This window comes from Rhagoletis zephyria, unplaced genomic scaffold (assembly GCF_001687245.7).
Source record: "Rhagoletis zephyria isolate East Lansing unplaced genomic scaffold, Rhagoletis_zephyria_1.1 Rzeph_scaffold_00129, whole genome shotgun sequence".
Classification (NCBI taxonomy): Eukaryota; Metazoa; Arthropoda; class Insecta; order Diptera; family Tephritidae; genus Rhagoletis; species Rhagoletis zephyria.
Window position 1 is genome coordinate 295,675 of NW_016157213.1, and position 10,695 is coordinate 306,369.

Consider the following 10,695-nt stretch of genomic DNA (forward strand, 5'->3'; position numbering starts at 1 on the left):
GTTTTTCGTTTTCAATCTCATAAATTGTTTATAATGACTTTTGCTCCAATTTCAAAATCAAAAATTATCAAAAGAAATTCTATAGGACTGAGAAATATTATTTTCTAATTTTAGTCCATATATAAAAGCGTGGTATATTAAAAAGTTTTTTTTTATTTTATTAAATTTTACACAACTTCAATAAATTTTAATGGTCAATCCACTATAAAAATCGAAAAATTTTTGAAAGTTGCTCACATACAAAAAAAAAATGCGTCTCTTCAATGCCATAAATGTTCTAAAAACGTGCAAAACGAATTCGTAATTTTTCATTTAAAAAAGAAAAAAAAAATAGAGTTTTAGAACTATAATTAAAACGTATGTATACAATCTCGATCCTCGAATGACCCCTAACCTTATAACTTTTTAAAGTGATAATTTCTGTAAAATTTCAATAAACTTGTTACATTTTTAAGTACAGTTGGAATTACCATGATGGCAGAGGTTGACAACGCAACGGGCGGCTCCTGCAATTTGAAGCGTGCACTTTGATGGTGAGTAGAAAAAAAACTGTACCTTTTTTGTTTTTGATGTTAGTCGCAAACTGGGATTGAGCCCAAGCCCTGCGGAATGGTAGCGAGCACTTCTAACCACTACACCAGAGCGACCGCCATACATACATATATCTACATTAGCGTGGGCCGAAAATCCACTTTTTAGAATTTTGATTGGTAATAGCAAAATATGGTTCATAATGCTCTTAAAACAATCTGTGTGAATGATGAGAATTTTTGGTCAATATCTTAGGCTCGCCCAAGTCCATCCCCCAGGGGTCCACGGTAGACTCGACACGGGTCTACGTTGGCGCGAAAAAAATATGGGGGTCCACGAGTTGTAAGTGGGGGTTCACGAGAATTCATCTAGTTTCGATAGTAAAGAACCAAAATGGTTGCTTGATAGCCTATTTATTTAACTTTAATTTTTTTGAGTGGTGTATAGTGCTGTTGACGCACTGGTGAACTTACCGTCACTTTGTGTAATCATATGTGGGATAGCCTTAAAGGTCACTTGCAGACTAAAATGAAACGGATGTGTTAATAACACTGAGTGGGGCGATGCGGAAATTGGCGGAGGCACGTATTTGAGCCATTACCTTTGTTGAAGAGATTCTAGAGCGAGAGAGAGTTCCATGAGGGGGAATGCTGGTTTAATTCCAGCACTGAGCCCGCGGTCGTACATTGTCGAATCTTCACTGATGGCTCCAAAACTGACTCTGGGTCAGGATCTGGAGTATTTTTCGAAATTAATGGGGATAAGCTTCACTTTTTCTCTTGGGGAATATGCTTCGGTCTTCCAGGCTGAGGTGTTTGCAATCCCCAAAGGCATAGACTTGATGGTGGAAAATGGGTGGAAGGGAAGGAAGTTACTTGTCTACAGGTACAGCCAAGCTGCACTTAAGGCATTGGCCGGTCCCCTCTCTAAAGACTTCCAAACTAGTTCGGAAATGCAAGTCTCGACTAAACTATGTTGGTAAAGATAACGAGCTTGCTTTACTCTGGGTGCCGAGCAACTCGGGAGTGCCTGGAAATGAGACATCTAACTCTATGGCCACAGTTGGCTTAGACCAGGCATTCCTCGATCCGCAACCAGTTATAGCACTAGGTGGGCAAAACTCATGTTGCCTTCAATCTCAGAAGGTCTATCTACTTTTTTGCTCCCACTGAGCAGACTAGACCGCAGACAACTTGTTGGATTGCTTACTGGTCACTTAACGTGGCACAAACACCTAATTGTGATAGGCGTAAATGACAACTCCATTTGCCCATCCTGATTTGAAGAGGATGAGACGGTGGAACACTTCTTGAGCTTCTTGCTTGATTGTTTGTTTATCATAGATTTATCTAGACTCGGTCTTTTCTTTTTTGTCAGTTTCTGAATTTGAAGTTTGGCGTAAAAAGCTTTGCAGTTTTATGTTTCAAGTTTTGTTTTTTTAAAATACGAGTGGCGAATATTTTTCGCATCTCTTTAAAACTCGGAGCGATAAAAATAAAAATGATGCCATCAACACAAATAAACTATTTGACAAATACATCACATGCAAATTCATGAGTGAGCCGAACATGTGATGAGTTTATTTAGTGCTTTTAAAAAATATAACTCCTCAGAGCGAGATAGTTCTTTCATCGCTTTACGTGCTCTGTTTTTGAAAACTTGCAATTATTTTACATTACACATTATTTTAATAAATAGAACACAAGAATATATTATATTTTTATTTTTGCCACTCCGAATTTAGTTTTGGAATTCACCCGCGATGCAAAATTACATCGTTAGATTTAATCTTAAAATTTTTGACGAGCTTTGGGAATGTGTTAGAAATGATCATCAGGGGATCCACCGAAACCAGTAAAATTTTGAAAGGGGTCTACGAGAAAAATAAGTTTGGGAACCTCTGACCTATACCCTTTTTTAAATTCTGATTAAAAAGTTTGAAATTTTGATGATATTTTTTTTTTGAAATTTTGTTGAATTTTCGCAAGTTTTGCACAAAATTTAAAGCTTTGATTTAGATGGTTTACTGTATACATTTATATAAAAAATACATTTTATATAAAAAATATAATAAAAATTATAAAGTAGAATAGACTTGAAAATATAAATATCTGAGTATTGTTTCTAATTGTTTGGCGGAGTACTGTATTGTTTTTCGTAATAAATTTTTTCGTTAAGTTTCAATAGAAATATAGTTCATTCTGCATCGAATTCAACAAATTTTCACCAAAATTTTCAACGTTTAAACAAAATTTTTTTGAGTATGCAATTCATGCATGCATAAATTCTGTTGAATTCAAGGTTTTGGTTCTTTAAATGGGAAACAACGAAAATGTCAAAAGCAAAGCAAGAAAGTTGAAACGACTCTTCCATATAAGCTATGATCCAGTACTCCATGAACTTACAGGATTTTACACGAACTTGCAGGAAGTTACACGAAAAATGTTCCCCTACTCCAAAATTCTCCAAAATCCTGTAAATGAGAGCGAATTTTGGAGAGTTGTGTAGAGAATGAAGTTGCAAGATTTTTCCCGAACTTTTTCTTCTGTTAAAATCATGAAAAGTGTCAAGCAATCACTGGTTGACGTTTTTACAGGAAAAATGTTTTTTTTTTGTTCCCCTACTTTTTGTTGTTACTCACTTTTTACTCTCACTTCAGAGAGTAATTTTGCTGTTTGACAGTTTTACAGGATTTTTCACGAAAAGTATTGGATCAGAGCTAAAGATAGGCCCTAACAGCGAACAAATCCATCTGATTTGTTCGCGCAGCATTTTTCTCCACTAATTGACTGATGCGATTGCAATGCCTCTCCCTGCAAAAAATTGTGCGACTAATCTCTAAAGAGAGTATTCCAAGATTATTCTTAATCGGGTACAATTGGGCATTAATTAGTCGCAACTAGTCTCATACGGGTACTAATGGAGGTCATTTAGTCTCGACTCATCCCTTATGGGTATAATTGGAGATCAATTAGTCCCCAACTCATCTCTAACGGGTACTATTAACGATTTAATGATATGTACGCACTTAGTCAATGAAATTTCATGTGCTGCGTTGGCACACAGAGAGAGTATTCGCCTAACAAAACTGAGTACCCCGGTTCGAATCTCAGCTGGCGCAAATTTTTATTTTTATTTTTTAAAGTGACTAGTCGCTTTTTGTACCCATTCGGGTATAGAGGGGAACAATTAGTTTATTCATAGGATATGCTCGAACAAAAGCGAACAGTTCATTCCATATAAAGAGATCAAAAGTGGTATTAGTCGCATGCTCCTTTGCGATTGCTTCCGGAGTCATCCCGGATTAGTCCCATTTTTTGCAGGGTTAACTTAGCTTTTTTATGTATGTGCTACTTAAATTTATTTATATTTTACTTGTATGTATGTACATACATATACATATAGTAATTTAGCCTCATTTATCAAAAATTCAATTAACGCACATGGCTTGAATACATTTATCCGCGATGTGCACACTGCAAGCATCAACACAAAATGAGGTTGTTGTTTTTGTTTCCAATACGATGCTCGCAAACCACGCTACAAACGACGAGCATGCTCGCTGAAAATCAAACTTTTTTGATTTTTTGCGAGCATGCTCGTGAACCGCCCTTCAAACGACGAACACGCACCGCAAGCCGCGCATGTGCACGCAGATGTTCGTCGTATGTAGCCAGTTTAATGTCGCACAAATCAGTAGTGGGATTCGCCATTCTATTTTAACGATTATCGAATCGTTAAGAAAACTTAACGACGATTTTGACGATTTGACAATTCGCTAAACATATTTTAACGATATTCGCTATCGCTTGATCAGCTGTTGTCGTTAACTACTCGATTACTCGTTAAGTAAACGACGAATATTTTGAAGTTGTTAGCGGCATCGACAAAAGAAAATTTGATATTTCATTTGAGTTAAAATAAAATAATATAGATCGCGAATTTACTTAAGTAATATATAAAAGAAAAACTTTTTGTTAAAAATGGCATTTGAGTATTTGGCATACGTTTTATCCCAAGATGAGGAGATAATAAGCTCTTCATCAGTGGATAGACGTTTGCTTCGAGAAGTGGACAACCCTTTCGACTTGGCTGCAACTGAGTTTCGTAACCTTTACCGATTAACCCCAGACTTGGTTGAAGATATTGTTTCCCAGCTTGATAGCCAATTAAGGGGTCGAAGAATAACTGCGATAACGACAGAGAAACAGGTAAATAATGTAATTTTCAAGTATTTTTCAATTTTAAATGATTTTGTAAATTTTAAAGGTTCTAACTGCCTTGCGATTCTTCGCAACTGGCTGTTATCAACGTCCAGTCGGAGAGCAATGGGGGATATCCATGAGCCAGTCGTCCGTAAGTCGCTGTATACATCGCGTAACGGATGCAATAAACCGCACCATGTTTTTGGCAAAGGTTAGGTTTCCAATGACCCAAATAGAGCGGCAAGCTGCAAAAGAAATTTTCGCCTCAGCATCCGCACCATTTGTAGGAGGTACTATTGGGGCTATCGATTGCACTCATGTGTCAATCATGAGCCCAAAGCATCATGAAGAAGCGTATGTCAACCACCATGGATACCATTCTATCAATGTGCAAATGGTAAGAGTAAAATTTGCTCAAGGGTTAAACTACTGAGTATTAATTTTATTTTATACAAATATAGATATGTGATCCAAATCTAAAGATTTTGGCTGTCAATGCTAAATACCCAGGAGCGCGACACGATTCATTTATTTGGAGCTCCTCTGCAGTCCGGAGAGTTATGCAGCGAAGTTTTGAAAATGGAAACCATAACGTGTTTTTGATTGGTAACTTTTTAAATCCACTGAAACTTATTTATTAAAATCAATTTAATTGAAAATGTCCAATATATATTTGCAGGTGACTCAGGATATCCTTTGGAGCCGTGGTTGATGACTCCTCTACCAAACCAACCAGAAGGGTGTCCTAAATTCCGCTACAATGAGGCATTGTGCAAAGCTCGAAACCCAGTCGAGAGACTTTTTGGCGTTCTCAAAGGAACTTGGCGATGCTTATCTCAGCAAAGGACTCTTTTGTATGATCCTGGATTTACTGGAAAAGTAGTAAATGCTTGCACAGTGTTGCATAACTTGCGATTGGGTGACCAAACATACGATCCCGAGACTGAGTTCCTAGAGCCAAGGACACATAGCAGTAATGTAAATCAAGACGCGCCGTCTTCAACAGCAAAACGCGTCCAAGACCGGCTAATTGCAAATTATTTTACATGAATAAAACGTTGATTAATAAAAATTCAGAAGGAGTACAATAAAATTATTTTGGCATTTTATGAAACATTTTTATGTACATAAATAAAAACTCAGTCTTATTTTGTCTTTAATTTGAGTAAATTTTTTTTAAGTCTAGAATTATATATATAAATATTCATTAAATATAGGGTCCATCAAAAGACAGATCTCAGTATGTAATCACAGATCAGTTTCTATAATATGATATGGTGTGGCACGTTCAAGTTACAGGCACATCACAAAATTAAAACAAAAATTCACAAAATTAAATTTCATTACTTATTGTATATAAGAAATATATGTGGTATATCTTACATGCAGTAAGTACAGTATACCTCTCTATCAACTAAATTTGTAAACATTGAATTCATTTGAAAATCAAAAGAACTTCAAATAACTCGCTTATTAAAAACAAATAAAGATCAATTCAAATATGTAAAAATTCATCTTCGAATATCTTTAAAAGTTATTCTAAATGTAAAAAGTTACCTTCATGATATGTCGAATTAAAACTTAACTCTAACATAAATACAAAAAAAAGGAACTTCATGCTCTATCAAATGAAAACTTAACTCTAACATAAATATAAAAACAAAAAAGAACTTCAACTTATATTTAAAACGCTTAAAACTAATATAAATATTAAAACAAAAAATACTTCAAAAACTACATATTTACACAATATTTACTGCGGTAGGTAGCGTTTCTTAAATTATTAAAGGCATCCGCAATGCCTTTAAACCTTCCCCCATTGTGGTCATAGCTTCGGCCAACGATTTCGCTACCTGCACACTCGCCGTACTTGTTTCAGCTAACAACTGTTGAAAGGGCATACGAATGTAATACTATTTTTTAGTATATACAAAAAATTACCTTCAAAGCATCTGCTTGTCTACTTGCTATTTGTACATTCGCTGCACTCGACTCTGCTAGCATCTGTTGAAAAAGAACCGAAAAAACTATGTCATGATATTTTACTTATGTAAAGTTACAAATAAGTAAATTACTTTTAAGGCATTTGCTTGGGTCTGAGCGATTTCCAAAAACGATTTTTGGGCCTCGGTACCACCGTCCACACGCCTTCTTTTGGCTCCTCTACGTGGCGTTTTTCCTGCAGGAGTTACAGGAGTCGATGTGCACATCTCAATGCTCACTTCGTGAGAAATAGATGGCATCTCGATGATTACACTTCATCACTCTCTTCCATACGCAGTTGGAGTTCCTAATGATGAGAAGAATTGTTAACTGCTGTGCTATTCATAACTATTTATTTGCTTTTTACCTCTTCCACTGGCACACTTTCAGCAACAGTTTCATGGCCCTGCACATAGTCGCTACCGACAAGAGCAATCACACGCCTCTCAAGCTCAGTGGGTGGCTCTTCATTAATGGGATTGTTTCCCGTCATTGCCTGCTTTCGTTTCCTATCACGCACCTTAATGCTAGTACGGCTCTTCAAATCCCTCCATACCTATTTGCAAAACAAAATTTTAAACGTGGTATTAAATTACTAAACAACTTTTACATACTGTGCGCCATTGGTCGACGTTCTTCACCGAACCACCAAGGCTATTCAGCATTGACGCTAGTTCACTCCACTTCTTGTCGCAGTCCGATTTTCCATGAAGCTTCTGGAACCTTGATCCTGCCAATCCCGGCGTTTCCGTCAAAAAGTCCACCATGCGACTTAGTTGTTCTGCTGTGGTCCGGCTTCTCTTTTGAATATTGGGTACTGACGAAGCCATTCTATAATATGCGAAAATGGTTATGTCTAATAATACAAAATAAATTAACATTTTATTTTACTTACTTTTTGTAAAAGTATATTAAAATATTCAGAAATCTATGTGTATACCACTTTGCAAGCAAAGAATTTATTTGTTTTTCGTCATTCTTCTTTGTGCTTTTCGCATTTTTTGACGTTTCGTTAAGCTGTGATGCCACCTTTCTTGTATTGAAATAAAAAGAAAATGTCAGCTGTTTAGTGTCGTTAAAAAAGAGTTACCGAATAACACAATCGTTACTGCAAACCACAAAAATCGTTATATTAGACCTCGACAAATCGTATCGTTAAAAGTTAGTGAATTGCACTACAGATCACACTTGAACTTCGGCAAGTAAATACGAGCGAAGAGCGGATATGATGGGGTTGCGTGTTTGGTTATTTATGCGAAAAAAACATACAACGAAGAAAAGGTACGAGTGAATTGTTTTTAAATAGCAAAGTAAACAATATTATTATTTTGTAGATGACAAGAGAGGAGCAGGAGCATTCTTTGTCCTCCGTTTGCCCATTGTTAAAGATCAGTTAGTCCAGACTTAACTTAGTTCAACTTACCGTAAGAAATCATCAATGATTAGGCAACACATCAATTTAAGCCAGAAGCGGGAATATTTTGTTTTTATATATCTTCTTTTTCAGCTCTTTGACAGTTTGCCGCCTAAGATGCCACATCAAAAAAATTCAAGCAAACAAATATGTTTGCGGTCATTTATTTTTGAGAATTACAAAAACAAAAATCTGGCAAGCCTGATTCTCTCACCGCTCTCAATTTCTGTAAGGCCGTTAAGCTGAAATTAGTCAAGAACGTAAACCTACCGGTACGTAAACAATATTAAAAATGACCATAATTCAGAAAAATTACAAATAAATTTTCGTTCAGAATTTTCACCATGAAAATGGGAAAATTTTGGAAAACGCCTAGTGCCATCGCATGATTCAATAACACAAGGTTATGTAATTTTTGACAGCTCAAATTTGACACTCCTTTATCTGGATTTGTATTTTGGAAGTAGGAGAAAGGGGAAGAATGTGGTCGCCTTTTGCGAAAACGGTAGTAGAAAGGTACTAAAAAAGGGCGCAAAATATACAATTATAAGTAAAATATGTATTTATTAATTCTATGTGAATTTGCTATTTATTTGGCATTTTAATGGAAATACGAAACAATATGTGGAAATACGCATTTTTAATTTAAGTTATTCCTCATTTCCTGGAACAAATCTAGAATACCGACCGTTCAGCTATGCAAAAACAAAAATGCAGATCAATAGAACTTTTAACGCTCATTTCAACCATTCCAAAATTATTTGGCACAAGAAAAAAATAAAGACGTTTTGGAAGGTTAAAGTTACATTTTTTGATTTTTCAAATATTAATATCTTAGGAACTACAAAACCGATTACAAAACTAATGACGCCATCATAAAAATAATTAATTTATCTTTCAGCTGATGTACATAATTTATACGTTTTTTTTTATATTTTTAGACCAAAACCACTAAAAAACGTACAAATCTTGTTTTTCGTGAAATAACCATTTTTGAAAAACTGCATAATTAATGGTAAAGAAATTTACATTATTTAGGAAGCAGAAGTTATTATCTTTAATTCGATGTACATATTTCTTCATGATCTGCTTTTGTGTTCCAAGAATTTAGTGATAATAAAAAATATAAATAAACAAAGCAAATAAAACGCCAAATAAATTTGGTATCGTTGAAATCAGCGTAAAAAGTTCTTTCTATAGGCATTTGTGGTTACGGTCGCTATTCTAAACTTGTTCTAGCAAATTACGCAAACGAAGGTGATGCCAACGAATATTTAGTAAGAAGAATTTTTGGTTTTACTACTAATATAACTAGAAAATGTAGAGTCAGCAACATTCTGCACAAGTAAAGGAGCCGATTTTATGTGTGGGAGCGAGAATACTGTTTTATTACAAAACCTTTCTATTACTGAATCATGGTGTCATCGCATAGCCCGTACAAAAATCTATAGAAATCATAGTTTTCTTTCCTATTTTCTGCCTGCTTCGCAGCTAGTCGAAAAGTAGCTTGTTTTGCACCGCTCAGAGCGCTGGGACATTTGACTTGAATTGCCCCATTTATATAAACATATTTGAAAAGAAACCAAAATAATTTAAAAAGTAGTAGTTATGTAAAAAAAGGGGTATGTATGTACATATGTATAGCTTTATTTAGCTTTATTTGGGTACTTTTCAGTCCGATATTTGCATGGTGGTCACACGAGGGAAACAGAACATGGATAAGTATTCAAAATTTATTATTTGTATTTAAATGATAAATAGCAAATTCCTTTATGTAATAATGGAGCACTATTATATTAAAACGGCCAATAACCTTTAGAAAGTGCAATATGTAACCAATACCTCGATAGGTTACTACCTGGAGCATATTATGCTATTGGAACTTGTAACTAGTACGAAAGCGACAATTGAATGCGACACCGCTGCAGGGGATGTATAACAGGGTAAGAAACAGCCTAACAATGCGCAAGCGGAGTATAAACAATAGCAAAGGGTGCAATAACTGTGTACATCCAAAGCTAAATTCTTACAATAATCTATTATTGTTAACTAAAAAGAAACAATATTTAAAATCAGGCCTGCAAACCACTCCACTTCGGTTCAGTGGTTCGAACCACTTAGAAAAAACTTGTACCGGTATAAGAACCGGTTCATGAGTCTCCCTGAACCGCAGCTCGGTTCGGTTCAAATGTTTAAATTTTTTTATGCTAAAGGATACAAATATTGCAAAAATATTCTCTTCTTCTTCTTTTTTGGCGCTGTAACCGCCAAAGCGATTTTGGCCGAGTTCAGCAAAGCACGCCAGTCGTCTCTCCTCTGTGCCAACTGACGCCAATTGGAAACGCCAAGTGAAGCCAAGTCTTTCTCCACCTGATCTTTCCATCGCAGCGGGGGCCTCCCTCTTCCTTTCAGAGCTGGAGCGTCGGTGTCCATTCGAACGACATGACCAAGCCAGCGGAGCCGCTGTATTTTAATTCGCTGCACTATGTCCATATCGTTGTAAAGCTCATACAGCTCATCGTTCCATCGTCTGCGGTACTCGCCGTCGCCAACGCGTAAAGG

At 35.9% G+C, this 10,695-nt stretch overlaps 2 protein-coding genes across 2 annotated transcripts; one reads left to right on the top strand and one right to left on the bottom strand.

The window, feature by feature from the left end:
- Positions 1-4,314: 4,314 nt before the first annotated feature.
- LOC108380936 (putative nuclease HARBI1) lies at positions 4,315-5,828 on the top strand. Its single transcript, XM_017637339.1, has 4 exons — positions 4,315-4,742; positions 4,801-5,133; positions 5,198-5,342; positions 5,416-5,828. The coding sequence occupies exons 1-4, from the start codon at positions 4,515-4,517 to the stop codon at positions 5,784-5,786; spliced, it is 1,077 nt and encodes a 358-aa protein (XP_017492828.1). The 5' UTR covers positions 4,315-4,514; the 3' UTR covers positions 5,787-5,828.
- Positions 5,829-6,511: 683 nt separating this feature from the next.
- On the bottom strand, positions 6,512-7,894 carry LOC108380849 (uncharacterized). Its single transcript, XM_017637250.1, has 6 exons — positions 7,615-7,894; positions 7,334-7,550; positions 7,104-7,275; positions 6,812-6,825; positions 6,678-6,740; positions 6,512-6,622 (listed from the first exon to the last, which is right to left on the bottom strand). Exons 2-6 carry the CDS (start codon positions 7,547-7,549, stop codon positions 6,512-6,514), a joined length of 576 nt encoding a protein of 191 aa, XP_017492739.1. The 5' UTR covers position 7,550; positions 7,615-7,894.
- Positions 7,895-10,695: the final 2,801 nt, after the last annotated feature.